At 39.3% G+C, this 19416-nt stretch overlaps 1 protein-coding gene across 2 annotated transcripts in view; it reads left to right on the plus strand.

The window, feature by feature from the left end:
• Positions 1 to 4496: 4496 nt before the first annotated feature.
• The window catches only part of DDX17 (DEAD-box helicase 17), a 19179-nt gene continuing 4259 nt past the window's right edge, over positions 4497 to 19416 (plus strand). Inside the window, exons 1-11 of one of the 2 annotated variants that reach the window (XM_006914734.3) lie at positions 4497 to 4896; positions 8995 to 9145; positions 9742 to 9841; positions 10477 to 10610; positions 10901 to 10966; positions 12151 to 12292; positions 12658 to 12818; positions 12903 to 13075; positions 13414 to 13524; positions 13771 to 13832; positions 15475 to 15534. In XM_006914734.3, coding sequence (XP_006914796.1) covers positions 4847 to 4896; positions 8995 to 9145; positions 9742 to 9841; positions 10477 to 10610; positions 10901 to 10966; positions 12151 to 12292; positions 12658 to 12818; positions 12903 to 13075; positions 13414 to 13524; positions 13771 to 13832; positions 15475 to 15534 — 1210 coding nt within the window. In that variant the 5' untranslated portion in view covers positions 4497 to 4846. The remainder of the gene's footprint in view (positions 4897 to 8994; positions 9146 to 9741; positions 9842 to 10476; positions 10611 to 10900; positions 10967 to 12150; positions 12293 to 12657; positions 12819 to 12902; positions 13076 to 13413; positions 13525 to 13770; positions 13833 to 15474; positions 15535 to 19416) is intronic. The other variant, XM_006914733.3, reaches the window with a different exon arrangement.

Genomic DNA, 19416 nt, shown 5'->3' on the forward strand with positions numbered 1-19416 from the left:
TTAATGAGAACTTTAACAAAGAGATTAAAAATAAAACATAAAATGGAAATGGAAATTATAAAAGGGAACCAGTCAGAAATGAAGAACACATTATCTGAGATAAGAAGTATATTAAATAGAATAAACAAAATGAATAAAGAAGAGGATCAAATGACCTATATACAGGATGGGAAAACCAAGGACACTCAATCAGAATGGCAAGAAAAAAGAAGCCAAGACTATAATAATAATTTAAGGAGCCTATGGGACACTATTAAAGAGAAAAATATCCATGTCATAGGGGTAAACAAGATGTTGAACAAGGAAAACAAGACGTTGAAGAGCTATTTGAAGAAGTAATGATGGAAAACTTTCCTAACCTGGTCAAGGAAATGGACATAAAACCCCAGGAAGCTCAGAGAGTCCCAAAAACCAGGAACCCAAAGAGGCCTACACCAAGACACATCATAATTAAAATGCCAAAGGTTAAATACAAAGAAAGAATATTAAAAGCATCAAAAGAAAAGCAATTAGTTACGTACAAGGGAGCACCCATAAATCTGGCAGCTGATTTCTCAAAAGAAACTATGCAGGACAGAAGGGCTTGGCACAAAATATTCAACGTGATGAAAACCCAGGATCTACAACCAAGAATACTTTATCCAATGAAGCTATCATTTACAGTTGAAGGACAGATAAAGAGCTTCCCAGACAAAAATAAGCTAAAGGAATTTATCAACACCAAGCCAGTGTTACAGGAAATGTTGGAGGGACTTCTTTAAGAAGAAAAAATATGTGTCAAAAACAGGAATAAAGAATGGTAATAACTACATTCCTATCAACAAGTACTTCAAATGGAAAAGAATTAAGTTCTCCAACCAAAAGATAGAGTGGCTGAATGGATAAGAAAACAAGACCCCTACATATGCTGCCTACAAGAGACTCACTTCAGGTTAAAAGACACACATGGACTAAAAGGAAGGGGATGGAAAAAGATATTCCTTGATGGACCTAGAGGTTATTACGCTGAATGAAATGGGTTGGATAGAGAAAGACAAATATTGTATGATTTCACGTACATGTGGAATCTAAAGAACAAAATCAACGACAACAACAAACGCAGAAATAAACTCATAGATACAGAGAATATTTAGAGGGCTACTAGATGGGTGGGGGTAGGGGGACAAAAAAAGGCAAATAGATTAAGAGGTACAAATGGATAGTAGCAGAATAGACATGGAGATGTAGAATGTAGCATGGGGAAGACGGTTAATAATGTGATAAATATGTAAGGGGAGGCGGGTACTAGATTTAGTGGGGTGATCGTTTTGCAAGTTCTGTGGATCTCTGATCACTATGCTATTACAACTGAAACTGGTATATTATTGTATGCCAACTATAATTGAAAAAAAAGTCATTGAATTGTACAATGTAAATTCAAGCAACTAATTGTCTATTATATTTCAATAAAGATGGGGAAAAAAGGATTAATTCTCTTAGTAGTTGGAAATCGACTCTTGAGTATAAATCTTACTGCTATAATAACAATGAAACACAGATACAATGAAAAATGGCAATGGTATTGTTGGCAGGTGGAGTCAGCAGAAGGCAAACCACATCTGCAAAAAAACTTGAATAATTGACAATTGAAAGAGAATGATATTGATCCTGTGATCTCACAGGGAGATAGTATAACTTGGTGGTTCTAGAAATGTGGCTTTCAATTTGAGTGGTTCTCAATGCTTCCTGGGAGACATTTGGCAATGTCTGGAAACATTTTATTGTCACGACTTGGAGGAGGAGGGAGATTCTACTGGCATCTAGTGGGTAGAGTCCAGGAATGTTACTACATGTCTTACAATGCATAGGATAACTCCCCCACAACCATGTATCTAGACCTAAATAGTGCCAAGACAAAACCTTGCCAGAGCACCTAGGTTTGAGTCACAGCTATGCCAATTGCTGTGTGACCCTGGGTTAGCATTTAATCTGAGCTTCAGCTTTCTTATCTGTAAAGTGGAGAGATTATAACTAACCACTAGCATATATTGAGTGTTATGTGCCACGCACTACACTCTGAGTGATGTTTCATTTGCTCCTTCCAAAATCTCTTTGAGGTACTGTTACCTCATTTACAGATGATAAAATAAAAGCTCATAGCACGTGCCTGGAACACAGTGAGCGTGAGGACTCAATAACTCTCATTCCATAGGTTTTTAAACTATTTTTTCAGAGTAGTTTTAGGTTCACAGCAAAATTAGGTGGATAACACAGAGTTCCCATATAACCCGAGCCTCCACACGTGCATAGCCTCCACCACCACTGACGTTCCATTGCTTCAATTAATGAAACTACATTGACGCATAATCACCCAAAGTCCATAGTTACATTAGGGAGGGTTCACTCTTGGTGGTGTACATTCTCTGGGTTTGGATAATTGTATAACGACATGTACCTACCATTATGGTACCATACAGAATAGTTTTCACTGCCCTAAATATCCTCTGTGCTCCACTTGCTCATCTCTTCCTCCTTCTAACACTGATCTTTTTACTATCTGTATAGTTTTGATGCAGGACAGGGAAAATTTCCTCAAGTGACGGGGAGACCAAGCCCTGCACCGAGAGAAGAAGAGGGTCCTTTGGCGGAAAGCGAAGCAAGAACTCAACGCACATGCCCAAGTTAGAGTCAAAAGGAAAGTTTATTAGAAAAGGGATAACACTCCACAGAGTGTGGTCTCCTCAGAGAGGCAGAGAGCGAGAGGGACGGTGAAAGAGACAGCGAGAGTAAAGGCATTGGGAAGGACCCTGGGTGTTGAGGGAATTCAGTTTATATGTCATTCTTTAGTTCCCATTTCCTTTGATATGGGCATACAGTGAAGAAAGGGAAGAGTATGTAAAGTGAAAGGCCTGCAGGCAGTTCCCAGCCTTTCTGCTTCCCCTTCACAGGTGTGAGGAATGGGCTGTTAGCAATCCAGCAGAAATCTTCCTTTACTCTGAAGGTGTCCTCCTGCCCTGGCTGTAGGGCTGATCAGCATATTGCAGTCTGTGAATGTAGCTTGCTTAACATTTTAATTCTCTTGCCTCCTCCCATACAGTTGGAAACATACGCTATATAGCCTTTTCAGATTGGCTTCTTTCAATTACTAATATACATTTATGGTTTCCTCATGTTTTTTTCATGGTTTAATAGCTCATTTCTTTTTAACACTAAATAACATTTCATTGTCTGGATGTACCACAGGTTATCTCTTCACCTATTGAAGGACAGCTGGGTTGCTTCCAAGCTTTGGCAATTATGAGTAAAGCTGCTATAAACGTCCTTGGGCCGGTTTTTATGGGGACATAAAATTTCAAATCTTTTGGTAAATACCAAAGAACGTGATTGCTGGATCATACGGTAAAGTACCATTAGATTTTCAAAAAAGGTTAATTGAGCAAAGCATATTTTCATTTTTTCCAACAATCTTGACTGTTAATAATAAAATTACTAGGTTCTCCGGCTGCCCTACTTAATGAAAACCTGTTTAGTAAAATGCAATAAGCTTCAACTATCTTTAGTAGGAAAACACATATCAAGAATGAGAAATGTATACTATAGATTCACTCCATAATCAGAAACTTCTCTGCCAAAGGAACTCTGAAAGTTTACTTTTTTGGAGGGCAAAAATAATAATGACCTAATGGCGGTCGAGGGGGTGCTCCCGAGGCAGCCCTGAGGCGGCGCCTGTTTAAAGGCAGTCAAGGGATTTCAGCCGTCTACCTTAAGAGGGGCTCCACCCACATTTTGGTTGGTAGCCAAGTTTGCTCAGCCGGGTACAGTGTAAATATTCTGTTGAGAGCATGAACTGTAGTGTAGCAAAGAATGTTTTAACCCAGCTGAGATCGTCGCCACCTGACCAACTCCCAAAAGAACGGACAAGGCGCATCCATCATGGCTGCCGGCGACCGCACAGCGAGAGGCAACTGAAAAGAAATGGCGCCAAGGCGTGCGGCCACTCAGCAAACCTAGGGCAAGGCGGCGGGGCCACTCTCAGCAAACCTAGGGCAAGGCGGCAAGGCCATCCAGCCGGAGCGCCAGCCAGGGACCCAAAAGATTCTCTTGGACTTTTGGCACTTGGAGGCCCAGAAACTTAACTACTGCAACATAAAGGCCAGTTATTGTCTCTGCAAAGCAACTTGCACAGGCGGGCGCCATTCCGTCCCACGGTGGAACCCAACAAAATCCTCTATTCTCCAAACAGAATGCGTTACGCAGACTACGCATCTTCGCAACAGTGGGCTGGCTAACCACGCAAAGAATGTTACGTAGCGCCGGAGGCTCTTCTCCCCACCCCCACCCTACGTTCTAATTCAGGCGGCACGAGAACTCTACGCCTAATCCGTACTTTGTTTTCCTTCTACCGACCGCAAAGTGCGTCCACCTCCGCAACCGACGTAAAATGCTTCCAAGAATACCCATAGTACTCCGCGAAGCCCTCGGGCTATTCCGACACGCTGTTTACGTATCGTCTCCGACGTACGTAGCGTTAAGCTGGAGCAGTCTCGGTGCCGGCCGCCATTTTGTGCAGTCGCCGGGAAGGAAGGAGACGCCTAACCCGCGGTATCGCCGGGTTTGAGCGTAGCCAAACCTACCCACTAACTTTATAATCCCGATTCTCTGTGTTTTGCTCCCGTCTCCGACGAGAGAGGCGGCGACGGTGGCGTCTGCGACGGGAGACAGCGCGTCGGAGCGAGAGAGCGCCGCGCCTGCCGCCGCCCCAACAGCGGAGGCGCCGCCGCCATCGGTCGTCACCAGACCGGAGCCGCAGGCCCTCCCGAGCGCGGCCATCCGTGCCCCGCTCCCAGATCTTTACCCATTTGGGACCATGCGCGGAGGCGGCTTTGGGGACCGGGACCGGGATCGTGACCGTGGAGGGTAAGGGGGGGTGGAGGAGAGGAAAGGCCTGGGTGTGCGTGGGGGGTGGGGCGGTCGCTTCCTGAGGAGACCGCAGCCTGCGGTCTAGCGGGAGACGTTGAGCGGCCTGCAGGCTTGGAAGCGACGCTCCCGACTCGGGAGGCGACACCACCCGGGACATAATAGCGATTGTGGGCTCGGGCCTCTGGGTGGGCTTGGGCCCGGGGATCACTGATAACCCGGCGGAGGCGGGGGATGGTACCTTGGCGACGCCCCAACTCCTTGCGGACTGCCGTGGTAGCGTGGTTCGGCCCTGGCCCCGCGGGGTGCTGGAGGGGCGGCTGGGCGGTCGCAGCCCCGAGCCCGGCCGATTTAGGCAAGTCATTTGATCGCTCCTGGCCTCAGCCTCTCTCTGTGAAACACAGATGTTCATGTTGAGAAGAGAATGAGGTCTCCGAGTTCAGCCTAGGAAAATCTTAACGTGAAATGGCTTCCCTTATGTTATCTATCGCCACGGATGACTGTTAATGGAACTGGAAACCTGGTTTGAAACTAGAGACTAAAAGACTGACTTCTAGTTTTAAAAAAACCTTTAAATTCCTTTTAGTCGTATTTACATAATTTGAAGGGCGCATGTTGGCATATAAAGCAATGAATTGCCATCTAAATGACCGTGTTTAGTGAGGGAGTGTTTTTTCTTTGGTCATTACCGTAGTTTTTCCCTCCATGTTTCGGTCTGTTTTCTGTAATTGGACTGGAACAATAACTTCTCGGCCTAGCTAGAAAATTTTTGGTGTAGTAACGGCAGTTAACAGAGTTGGAAGTTAACAGGATTAGAACTGAAGTTCTAATTTCCCAGATACTGAAATTCAAATCTTAATGTCAGTTAAACGAAAAAATTGCTTAAGAGGTAGATACATGTTGATTTGTTATTACTTTTTTTGTAGCGAAAGTCATATCTTTGGATAGAAAGTAAAGTGACGCTCCTTAACGTATATGTGACCTTGGTCAATATCTTAAATCTTTGTGAGCCTATTTTCTAATCTGAAGATGGGGATAATAATTGCCTCTACATTGTTCTTGGGAGTTGTCTCTTTGTAGTAGTTCTGTTAATATTTTCTCTTTTTTGTCTTTTGTTCAAATACACGCATCAGATTTTCTAGTCACAAGCACCTCAATTATCACTTAATTTACAAAGTAAAAAGATTGTTTTGATTTATACTTCGTTGGGAAGGAAAACATTTGACTCTAGTGTTAAGTTTGGAAGAATAAGAGTGGAATGTTTGCTTAGTGTTTCACAGTATAGCTAAATTTAGAAGCGAATTTCAGTTGAAGTGCTTAGGAAAAAGAATTTAACATTACTAGGAAAGTTGAAAATCACACAGTCATACCTCTCTTGAGCTTTATACCCTAGACTCTAAGGCCTAGAAAAACTCTTGCAGACGGGCCCCAGTATCCCTGTACAACGTTTGTTTATACCAGCATCATTCATGACAGTATTGGAAACAGCTCAAATGTCTGGATTAACTGAGTATTCATACAGTAGAATACAACAGCAATAAGAAAAAAAGCTCGTATCAACATAAATGACTCAGTATTGAGTAAAGCAAGTTGCGTTAGGGTAATGCATATGAGGATACGTACAAATGTGACAAGACTAAAAGCAAAAGGCATGGGAATGGTTAAAATTTGAGATAATTTTGGTGGGGGTTGTAAACCTGAAATAGGCACATAGAGGCTACCAAGGTTTTGGTAATGTTCTGTTTCTTTCCTGTGGGTATTTGACTTACTATTTAATTGAATTGTAAATGTGCTTTAATAATAAAAATTTGAAAAGAGAAAAGTGGATTACTGTCCCGTACTTTATCTCATATTGACTCTTTAGTATCAGATGACATTTTTAAACAAAACGATAACTTTAATAAGGTCTGTGCCTTGACTCTGCCTTTACTATGAAATTTCCTTTGTTTTCAGTTGCTGTTTGGTCCTTAACTGAACGTTAAAGAGCTGAAATTGATTATTTGAAAAGGGAATGAGTGAGATAAGTGTACATGTACTGTCCAAAAATGTGCAGTTTATTTAAACTAGCATGATATTGCATGTTAATATATAAATCTTCAAAGCTGCATTTATTGTAAAGCCAAATTAAACTTTATACTCAAAAACATTTAATGAACAGCACAGTATGCTAGAGATGAGGATACATGCATCTTTAAAGGATGGTACAAATGTGCTCAAAATTCTGCAAGAGTAAAAGGCTCTTTTGAATATTGAAGTCAGCATATTTATAAAGAACCCTATGTTTCAAGTTATATGTTTAGTGTAAGATAGTATGCCTTGGATAATTAGCCAAGGCAATAGGGAAAAAGAAAAATAATTTAAGGGCAACTTTGAATCAACTTTAAAAGGAACCTTATTTTGAAAAGTTCTATTTTCTAGATCCTTAGTTTAAGGTCTGGTAGCATTGGAATGCAGTAGCAGCTTTGAAATGGCATGTTTTGGAAACCACATAAATTGATATAAACTAGACCAACAATCCAAACATTGGTCTTTGGTCATTTTTATTTTCTCTGCAAGATTGTTTAGAGACTTTGCTTTTTTATTATTAAAATTCCGATGGTTGCTTCATTTACAAGTGAGCGGGGAGGAGTCGATCAGGGTGGTCTTTTGGTGGGTTCAGTATTGAACTTTGGACCTGAGGCCGTATTGCAGATATGAATATTTTGTCTTTGATATATGTATCCCTGTGCAGTTTGCTTTTCTTGTAGTATGAATGGAATCGGAATCAACCCAGTTCTGCCTATTGAATGTAAATACTGAAAAAATCTGCCATCAATCTTTGTATTTAGAGAAACAACTAGCTGGGTCTTAAAACCAGAGTTTTAACAATTGTTTGAATTCCAGGAAATTAAGGCCCTTTAAAATAGTACAACTACTGCGTGTCAATTATAAAGTGGCACCATCTGCAAGATGTTATGAGTGGATTAGAGTGGAAGGGGATGTTCAGTATAGTGTTTTCAGGAGTAAAGCAGTGGGATGAAAACATGCTATGTACTATTTGTATATCAAACAATGCCCCCTACTTTAGTAGGTTGAAATACAGAAATGAAGGCCATCTTAAGTATTAGGATTCTTCGGGAAAAGAACATTTCAAGTTCTGCTAGTGACCATATTTGTATTCCAACTGGATTTGTCTGATGTGAAAATTAGATAAAGCAAAAAGATTGGTTTTAAATAATCTGAGTTTTAAAACCTTAAATAAGACTTCATTATTTAAGTGGTTTCTTTGGTAAATTTATAATAGTACTGTTTGCCTGAGAACAAAAAGATGATAAAGGTGGAAATGAAAATGAAGGAAAGGTCATAAATCTTTGTTTCGGTTATATTTATTAGCATAAACTAAAGGTGAAGAGTAGCCTATCAGTTTTTTTAGAGGTCCTAATAGTTTTCCTTAGATTAGCAGACAGAAGGAGTGCTCGTCACAGAAGCTGTTCAGGTATGAGGAGACTCACTGGAAGTATCTATCTTACCCTTAATTTAAGCTTAAAGTAATGTTCTCCCTTACCTACTTCTCTGAATATTACACAAGAGGAGTAGAGCCTTCCGTTTCATTCACTTTAGTATCTCAACCACTTAAAACAGGACTTGATACCTGATTGATACCCAGTAACAATTTTTCGAGTTCTAAGTCTTAGTTCTGCGTGCTTACTACACCATAAACTGTTTTAAGCACTTTACACATACTTCATCTTTACAGCAACTTCTGAAATAGGTATTAGTATTATTTCTGCATAAGAAATTGAGGGCCAGGGAAGTTAAATAATTTGCTCAAAGTGGCAGAATCAAAATTTAAACCTCTTCAGATTCCAGAGTCTGGTTGTAATTCCCATGATACTTTTCTCTAAATATAATAAATTTTAACTTTTCACCTATTGTAGTCATACCTGTAGCAATATTGTTGAATAGTAAAGAAAGTTGTTCGAACTGCTCCGTGCCCTCATATAAGAGTAACAAAATGCTCTCTTTAGAGGGGCTGGTAGTCCCATCTTTTTGCATGGTTTTATGGCACCTGAGTTATATTGCTTTAAAACTAATAAACTAAAATTTTAATATTTCTAGATTTGGAGCAAGAGGTGGTGGTGGCCTTCCTCCGAAGAAATTTGGTAATCCTGGGGAGCGTTTGCGTAAAAAGAAGTGGGATTTGAGTGAGCTCCCCAAGTTTGAGAAGAATTTTTATGTGGAACATCCAGAAGTGGCACGGCTGACTCCAGTAAGTTTTGGGGGGTTGTTTATGTATTTATCCTTTTTAATATACAATAATAAACCAAGTAGACACATTAGCCAGAATTTACATATATATTGCTGTTGCTGTTGTATGTATTCTAGTACAATGATACTTTCCTTAGCTTCTTATTAAGACTGCTAGTACTCAAGAGGAACCAGCTTAAATATGTACCTAATGTATTGATTGCTTGGTTCTCATTTGTTGGTTATGCTTCGAACCAATTTGTCATAACTGGTATTAACTTTATGAGGTTATGATTTTTTATCTCTGAAGTTAAATTTTAAATATTAGCATTGTCTTTTTAATCTCATGATTCCTTTGGTCTCTGCACATTGTGGTTACTTGCTCAGAAGTGTCATGGAAAGAGCACTTTATTCCAAGTTCTATATTTTATCTGTTTTCTATGTGAAAAGTGGAACTCTTATCAACCTATTTCATTGACTTACAGAGTTGAGAGGATCCTCACACATTTTCCATTTTAATTTCGAATTATATGATAATTGTTCAGCTGGATTGGAACATAAAAGTTTTGCATGTTTAGAATAACTTGTTTCCTAATTTGTCTTACTTTTCCTCCATAGTATGAGGTTGATGAACTACGTCGTAAGAAGGAGATAACAGTGAGAGGGGGAGATGTTTGTCCTAAACCTGTGTTTGCCTTCCATCATGCTAACTTCCCACGTGAGTGTTCACCAATCCAGAATCTTAATTGTTAATTTGGGTTGAATGGTAAACATGAGTAATAAATACATCATTTAAAGGTTTCAACCCATACTCAGAGTTTTGTTGAAAACCTTAGTAGAATGTCTTTTATGAAGATAATGATTTATGTTACGTAAATTTTTTAAAACCTGCTCAAGGCTAGAAGTAAATACCATATTGTTGCATGCTTATCTGTTTTCTGATTTAGAACCTTTTCTTTTTTTTTTTTTTTTTTTTTTTTTAGTTTCTTCTTCCCCTAGGGGGTTTCACCTCTGCCTTTTAGAAAACACAAGAATGGAATGGTTTTTTAGCTGGATATAGTTTGAATTTGGCAAACAATGAGTGACTACCATGTGCCAATGCCTTGTTAGATACTTGAGGGCAGGGGTTCTCAAGTTTTTGAGGGGAAAGGTAGATGGCCGTGGCAGCATCCTTCTGAGAGGAAGTAGTCAGCAGGTCAGAGATTTAGTAACTAAAGAGAAAAACACTTCTCTTGGAGAGAGATAAAGCCGAGTAAATCTTTCCTTCAGTAAGCTTAACAGTTTTATTAAATTCTTTTTGGCTATGTTCTTAGTTTTACTTAAAAGGAGTAAGTAACATCCGTCCTATTACAGAGTATGTAATGGACGTATTGATGGATCAGCACTTCACAGAACCAACTCCAATTCAGTGCCAGGGATTTCCATTGGCTCTTAGTGGCCGGGATATGGTGGGCATTGCTCAGACCGGCTCTGGGAAGACACTGGCGGTATGTACCAGATTTTTAACATCGGGGTAACTTATTTTGCTATTCAAATTATCCCGTATATTCTCAATTTTTCATAAAATTTGAATTCAGATAGCATAGGTAATATTTCACTTTTTTAGCTATATGAAATATGTGGCAGCATTTCGTGTTTAAATTTACATTGCACATGTGTAACAGTTGTGCGTACTGTTTTAACTTTCCTAGTTATGCATTATCAATTACTGCAATAATTTAGAGCTTTTAAAGTAGTGGCTTAGTTTTCTTATAAGACTTGTCTTTTTTCCTCTCAGTATTTGCTGCCTGCAATTGTTCATATTAACCACCAGCCATACTTGGAAAGGGGAGATGGTCCAATCGTAAGTGTGTTTTAGTTTGCTTATAATTCTAAGAAAAACTACAGTTTTATGATTATTGTGTTTTAGGCACCGTACCGTACATGTGTTTTCAGATTTCATTCTCATCTCCATCCTCCATATCTAGAAATATGTTATTCTCATCTTACTGATAAATTTTAGGCAGTGATACTAAGTTACTTGTCCAAGGTCATACAGCTATAAAATAGCTGAGCTTGAATTTGAGTCTTACTCTTAACCACTGTACATACTACCTTCATACACAGGCATTAATTCAAGTGCAGTTCTTAATTGCTCAGTGATTTTGTGAGGGATACAAAAGAGATATGAAATGAGGTCCTTGCTGTGTGGTTTTAAGTCAGGTTTGGGATGTGTATTCTTTGTGATTAAGTGATACTTCGTAAATGTCAATAGGGCAGCATGATTTTATTGTTTGATTATTTTCACTTGTACTATTTCTTATGAGATTTGAGTAGCATTCTTTAAACATTTAGAAAGTACTTTTTTTAAATTGAGCTTGCACTTGCTGTATTTATAAAGATCTACGTTGTTACAGTTATGTCTCAATATTTACAAAAAGAAATAATGTGTTACTTTGCATCTTGTAATATGCAGTGTGTTCCATATAGCTGATTTAGCTTATCATTAGGTATTATCTAATGGATCAGTACATAGCGCAAGAGTCATTGTTAACAGTGTAGATGATAACCTATTTCAGACTGTCTTAATTTTATATTATTTTGGCCAACTACTTATTAGATTACGTGTCTTTGCTTTTGTCTAATGTGACTGGTAAGAGCTTAAACTAGAAGTCAGAAAAGTGTCAGCTCTGCTGTCATTCTTCTGTTTAATCCATGGTTTTGTTGCAGGGGTATTTTAAAGCCACTTGTTCACTTTGCAAGTTGTTTAGTTAAAACCAGGCAATACAGTCTATAAATCTACTTAAATAGCATACATACACAGTAGTGAATTCTGTTTGAAAAGTAAACCATCATTCTACGTGCTAACTACTCTCCTAACTTTTTGCCACATTCCAGTGCATTTTCTCATACCTCTGCCTTCCCAACCTCCCACCCTAATACATACTTTGAAAGTACCAAGTCAGACAACAGAAAAAGAATTAGATGACCTTTTGTCTTTTTTTTAACTTATGATGTGTGTCTCAAGTGTATGTTTATTTGTTCCAGTGTCTGGTCCTGGCTCCTACTAGAGAGCTTGCCCAACAAGTACAGCAGGTGGCTGATGACTATGGCAAATGTTCCAGATTGAAGAGTACTTGCATTTATGGAGGTGCTCCTAAAGGTCCCCAGATTCGAGACTTGGAGAGAGGTAATTATTTTTTAATTCAGCATGTAAGAATTATTAGTTTATCTCATTTTGCCAATTTTCTATGAATGAAATTAAAGAGAAAAATAGTGGGTTCCTATGGGAAAAATTGGCATTTTAGCAGCTTAAAATTTCTCGGGTATGGTTAAAATACTATTTTGGAAAAGCTCAATGTGGCTAGAGACTTAATACTTTGTGAAGATTTGATTATTATACATAAATGCTCCTTACATCATGCTTTTCCAAGTACTGTGTTAAAAGTTAGCTAGTATTTAATATACTAGTAGAGGTAGTGCTGCTTAGTTTGCTGAGGCTTGGACAGTGGGTAAAGAATTCTTAGTTGCTAGAACTTCAATTTTGTTTTACAGGTGTTGAGATCTGTATAGCTACTCCTGGGCGCCTGATAGATTTCTTGGAGTCGGGAAAGACAAATCTTCGCCGATGTACCTACCTTGTACTGGATGAGGCTGACAGAATGCTTGATATGGGTTTTGAACCCCAGATTCGTAAAATTGTTGACCAAATCAGGGTGTGTAAAGCTGATAATGTGCTGTTTATGTCCTTTGCCTGTTACAGTTCTTTAGCCTAAAAGTAAGCCTTTCTTTCTTTATAGCCTGATAGGCAGACACTGATGTGGAGTGCAACCTGGCCAAAAGAAGTAAGACAGCTTGCAGAGGACTTCCTTCGTGATTACACCCAGATCAATGTAGGCAATCTGGAGTTGAGTGCCAACCACAACATCCTCCAGATTGTGGATGTCTGCATGGAAAGTGAAAAAGACCACAAGTATGGGAGATTTCACTATTTTGATAATGCTGATAAACTTTTCCTAGTAATCTTCCAAAATTAAAGCATTAAAGAAACTAATATTTTTTTGAGGCCTGAAAATACTGAAAGCATTGCTAGGTTTCCAACAGTTCATCCTTCATATCACTTATCAGAACCTTTTGGTTAAAGGCAAGGATTCTGGATCCTTGGATTTGAATCTCAGCTCTGATAATTATCAGCTGTATAGAAAATAATGTTAAAAGTACTTAGCTGTGGGGGTTGATATTGCAGGCATAGCTTCTGCGTAAAGTATAGGGAGGTCTCTGGATGACTGATGTCATTGGTCTCATCTTCAGATTGATCCAACTCATGGAGGAAATAATGGCTGAAAAGGAAAATAAGACAATAATATTTGTAGAGACGAAGAGACGCTGTGATGACCTCACTCGAAGGATGCGCAGAGATGGGTGAGTGCAGCACTGAGGTAATTGGCCTCAGGTTTTATAGTTAGCAGTTTCGAAATTGGTATTGTGAATGTTGTATAATATTAATAATGTTTAACACACACTTCGTTCTTTAAATGGACACAGTCATCTACCTATATAGTCTGAAAGACTTCACAATTGCATATGGTTGCATTTCTTTTTAAAGCTCAATTTCCCTCCCCTTTTTTTTAAAGATTTCTAAAATATTGGTCACTTTTTTCCTGACAGTTGGCCAGCTATGTGTATCCATGGAGACAAGAGTCAACCAGAGAGAGATTGGGTACTTAATGGTGAGTTCAAAACTAAGCATTGTTCATACTCTTTCAGGGATTGACAGATTTTCTGTAAAAGGACCAGGTAGTAAACATTTTGGCTTTGCAGACTCTAGGATGGTTTGTGTCACAAGTATTGGATTTTGTGCTGTTGTAGCAAAAAAATGACCATAGAGAATCTGTAAAGAAAAATCTTGGCTGCATTCTAACAAGACTTTATTAGAAAAAATAGGCATTATGCCAGATTTGACCTGCAGGCAAGTTTGCATAGCTCTGCTCTAGTTCATGGACTTTGGGGGGCATTTCGGGCATATCTTTGCTGTCCTTTAAGGTCAGTAATGCTGGCTCTTCACATATTTTCACAACCTAAACCACCTTTTTATATAATAAGTTCGTGTCTTTATAGGTGTGTTCACCAGCCCGGAAGCTTCCCAAACCCCATACTTTGGGGATTTCTATGGAGACTTCATCCCATAGTCATGAATGATCATTAACTCCATCTCTAGCTCTTCTTCCTTTCTTGGAGGTTAGGGGAATGGAACTGAAAGTTCCAAGTTTCTAATCATGGCTCGATTTTTTTTTTTCTTTTTTTTCTTTCTTTTTTTTTTTTCCTTTGGTGCTTTGTCCCCATCAAGGAGCCCATTAAGTGTCACCTCATCAGAACAAAACACTCCTATCACCCAGGAAATCTCATTGATTTAGGAACTCTGTCTGGAACCTGGGTCAAAGACTAAATATTAGAATAAAAGATTCTCATAGCATCCCTATTTACAAGGGTTTTAAGAGCTCTGTGTCAGGAACTGGGGCAGAAACCCCAAAATATGTTTTTTCCTGTTATTTCACAGGGGAAAGTGGTTTCTCCTTTTGTTCTGCACCTTTTAAACTTGTGCCCCCTGCCATTTTCTTTTTCATTTGGGAGATAACTTTAGTGTCCTACTTTAAGGGGAAAAATTTCTAGATCATATAATTTTGTTAAAAATCACCACGCTGCCATTTGCAATGACATAGATCTAGAGATTATTATGCTGAGTGAAATAAGAAATATAAATACCATATGATTTCACTTATATGCAGAATCTAAGGAACAGAAAGAACAAACTAATCAAAAACAGACTCAAATATAGAGGACAGTCTGGTGATGGCCAGAGGGGAGGGGCTTGGGGGCCTAGGAGAAAGAGATGAAGGGTTAAAGAAGTACAGGTTAATAGTCGATAGATGGTCATGAGTTTGGGGAGCATGGCATGGGGAATGCAGTCACCAGTAATGGCTAGATAGCTAGAGGAGAGAAAGGGAAATTAGGGGGAATCGTTTTATAAAACTAAAATTTCTAACCAATGTACCGTATACTTGAAACTAATAATAAAATACTAAAACAAATTTGCCATGCCGTTTTATGGTATTTCATTATTAGAAGTAAATGTTTATCTATTACTCCTCTGACCCCCTGCTAAAGGAGAATGTAATAAAGATTTTCAAAAGAATTACTATTTTCCATACATTTAAAAGATCTCAGCATGTTCTCACACCATTACTTGAAATTTTGCCATGGTAGCTTAAAAAGGCCAGGTAGCTAGGAATGTTTATTTGGCCATTTTTAAAGACATATCACTTAGCCTTGAGTGGATAGCTTGGTTTTCATAGTGTCATTCTTGTTTTGCAGAGTTCCGTTCTGGAAAGGCTCCCATCCTCATTGCCACAGACGTAGCCTCCCGTGGGCTAGGTTTGTATAGATAGGTGTCTCTGTCAATGGTATATGTATCTTTTGGTTTAAAAATTTGTTTGTCATTTCACATTAGAGTTGTATATATGTGTGTTTAAATACTTACAAGAGAAGAATACAAAGCGTGATTTTTCCCTCCCACAATTTTTTTAAAACGTGGTGTTTTGGGGGTGGTGGGTGTTGTTTTATTTTCGTTTTTTCTTTTGTTTTCAAAGTCTCTTCCTGTTCCTAACAAACAGGCTTTGGTCTGCAGCAAGGCCTAGGCATGACTGTTCAAACAGTTAGAGGGAGAGGAGACATTCAGTTGAACAGCTCAACTTCCTGGTTTTATTCTGTTATCTGGCTGGATAGAAATGAGCCTGATCGAACTTAGCTGTTAGAAACTAATTTTTTCAGTTATTCTTTTCCTTATACGAGTTTATCTGTGCTAGCTATATATGGAGGTCCAATTCTGTGAATGCTAACATAATACTATATTCTCAGGATTTAATAAGTCTTCTTAAACACGGTATTGTTCAGCAATTAAATCTGCATTGCCCAATTTTACTGAAGTAAAATTATCGTGGGCACTCGGTCATCCTCGACTCCCACCCATAGTCATATCAATGATATGCTGTGTTTCAATTTAAGAAGTTAATCTGAGGTTGGTGGTTTCTGAAGTTTTCGGCCCATTATGATTTAAGATACATAGAGACATTTTGTTGTACTTTAGCCTATTAGCTTAAACAGGGGTAACTTAAAACTTTTATATTAAAAGATATTTCTGTCACGAAGATACCTTTAAATTATCGACAGGTATTTAATTTCTTGCCCAGTAAGGTGAGAAGCACCATATTCCCTTACAATGTTCCATGTAAAGAGAAAAGTATTCAAAGTGGAATACAAAAGTAACGAAGACTTTTTATACATTGCACCCATCATTCCCTCCTTCAGAGGTGGTGACCTGCAGCCATGACTGAAAATTGTCTCTGCCCTCTGAGGTCATGTCTGGATCTGTGCGGTTAGAACTTGGGCCTGTTGGGAGAAGAGGCTGAGGCCTGAAAGCAGCTTACATAAAAGCTTTCAGTGATGGTGGTTTTTAAACAGGCTTGCTATGTGCTGGTAGCTTCTTTGTGCATCTTGCCTAGACAATTAAAAATATTTGTTCCATGTCCCCCTGCATTTCCAAACCAAATCAATTGGCTACCATTAGAATAACTTAGACTCTTCATCCCACCCCCCACTCATCCAAGTGAGGGGAGACGGAAGGTACCTGAGTCTGTTTCTTGTTACTCAACATCAGTGCTTGTTTTGGGCCCCTTTGTTTGCTGCCTTGTAAAAATCAAAAGGAGGGGGAAAACCCACCAAAATGGCAGAATGCTGACCAAGGTCCTACAAGATCCTGGAAAGTGAAGGCTTCTACCTCATAGACAGGGGTGCGATTTTCAGCTGAGTCACCAGGCCTTTTTTCACTTCCTGTCGAGCGATGGCCTCTTAAATGTTCCCTTCAGGTAAGTTCTTTGATTCCCATAATGTTATAATAGTCATCCTCAGGCACCCACTATTTATTACTCCCTTTCCACTGGGATATTTTTGATTTTTCCTTTTTTTGTTTAAACTACACACTGTTAAGCTAAAAGTATTGAATTTATTTTGTTTTGTTTTTTAACAGAAGCTTTGATATCAGCTGCAGATCACTCGGTACATGGCCGAGGCAAATCTTCATTGGCCCGAAGCAGCTCTAGATGAGCCTATTGGCTAGTCTCAGTCCCTCCCAATTAGTGATTGGAGATTGAGGCCATGTCATAGGGCTTGTCAGACAAAAAGTTGTTATCCTAGGCAGCTGGCCAAAATATTAACTTTTCAATTTCTCACCCTGCTACAGCATCTTCTCTAAAGGCAGCAAGATAATATTGTGGCCGTGCACAAATAACATCAGGGCAGGCTTGACTGGAGAAAATCAAATTCTGCGCTTGCTCTTATGTGTCCTCAGCCAGCTCTGTGTATATACACAGGACACCTTTCTAGTATGAAGAACTTGCACCATGTCTGCCCCCTATTGAATCCCTCCAGAAATACTCCCAAGTATTATCTGAACCATTGACTTCAGTCCCCAGTGCTTTCTGCTAGGAAAGCATGCGTCTGGGCATCCAGTGCAGTAATTCAGCCTGCTCTGCTATCCATGGTCATACACGATGGGAATTGACTAAGGAGCATTTTCCCAGCTCTGAAGATGTGGTCATGGAGCATAATTTCCCATCCCCCACCTCACACCCATCCTGCCCTGTACATTTTTGTTTATCCCTTGTTTCATCAACGACCTTGGCCGGAGACTCACGCTGCCCCCTGTGATGACTGCCTTCTCGTCTTTCTGGTGTGATTTCAGGACTTTAGGGGTCAGTAAAGACTGAGGAGCCTTTATTGTAATAAGAAACAGACATAATGCCCCTTTCTTCACAGGCCCTTTAACAATAGCTGAATTTTTTTTTTTTTTTTTTAATCATCACCCCTTCCCCCCCTGAAATTAATCCAGTCTGGGCAATAGATGCAGTCTGACCCTTTGGATGTAACTTACATTTTTTTATTAATTATTTTTTTCTACAATCACCCCAATTATCCTTGGGGGGAGGCGTTGGAGGACCTGAAATTTTTACCCGAACCCAGGTTCTCCGGCGCTTGGCAACCAAATGGGGCTACAGAGAAGCATCTAAGCCAGTTCACAGAGCGAGCGTGTGTGGGGACTTCTCACTGCCACGGACCCTTGATGCATGCTCCCCGCGCTCCAGTGGTCCCGTGTCAGAAGGCGGAGTTTTCGAAAGGAGGCCGCCAAATATAAAAGGCAGAGAGACGGGATCGGCTGCAGCGGTTTCCCACAGGAGGAGGGAGTGTGCATCGGTCTGGTAACAAACAGAGAATGTTTCTTAATTACTTCTATCACAAAAATCTGTGTTTTATCTAGGATATTTTCTGAATATTCTTTGTAAAATGCAGATTTTTTTTCCACAAAACATTAGGAGTCTTTGTTATAGTCTTAAATTTGTTTGTTTAAGTAGGTAAAAATAAACATTTAGCTGAAAGCATTACACTAACATTTACATACTTTAAGCATTAGGAGGTTATTCAACCCAATTCCCAGCAGTGGATAGAACATTAAACTTGTGTCTCAAGGTTTCATGGTTTTTCCCACACTCTTTGGCTATTTAATTTCCCAGGTTACGTAGACAATCAATAATTGAAGCAAGTACTGAGTTAAAATAACCTTGAGTTGAGCAAAAACCTCATTTGGCAGAGCTGGGCTTGGTAGTACAGTGAAATTTTAGTGTAATGTGCTCTTGTGGTAATTGAAAGGGGTATGATAATTTGGTTATTTCTGTGAAGGAAACTAGATGTGTACTTGGGCTCTGATCAGTTTTTAAAATATAAGAGCAAAATTTAATATTTCGATTAAGTCTCCTTTAAAATGTCGTAATAAAGTATATGAAGTTTCTTTTTCATTTTGCTCTGTGACTGGTTTAAAGGTAAGTTTGTTACATTACTGGTAGATTTTGCCAGGCTTCTCCCAACAGAGTAGAAGTGATTTGGCCTTGTAACTTAACGGTGCTACTGTCTTCTACATTCCAGTTTCGAAAAGGATAGAGCTGGAATTTGGTACAACTCCTGTCAGTATATTGGTTAAAATACAGAAGAGGCAGGAGTTTGGATGGTCGAATGGGATTCCCTTAGGGTTTGAAGCTGATAAAGATGCCACTTTCTATGCATGTCCCAAAAATCATTAATCCTCTTTTACTCTGTTGGGATGAGTCTTTTTTTGTTCGTGTTCAGAGTGGTTACTAACTTAATCTTCTCTCCTCTTGCTGTCATCTGCATTCGTGCTTCCTACCTGTTGTTGGCATGTCCTTTACC

This window comes from Pteropus alecto, unplaced genomic scaffold (genome assembly GCF_000325575.1).
Source record: "Pteropus alecto unplaced genomic scaffold, ASM32557v1 scaffold6, whole genome shotgun sequence".
Lineage (NCBI taxonomy): Eukaryota > Metazoa > Chordata > Mammalia > Chiroptera > Pteropodidae > Pteropus > Pteropus alecto.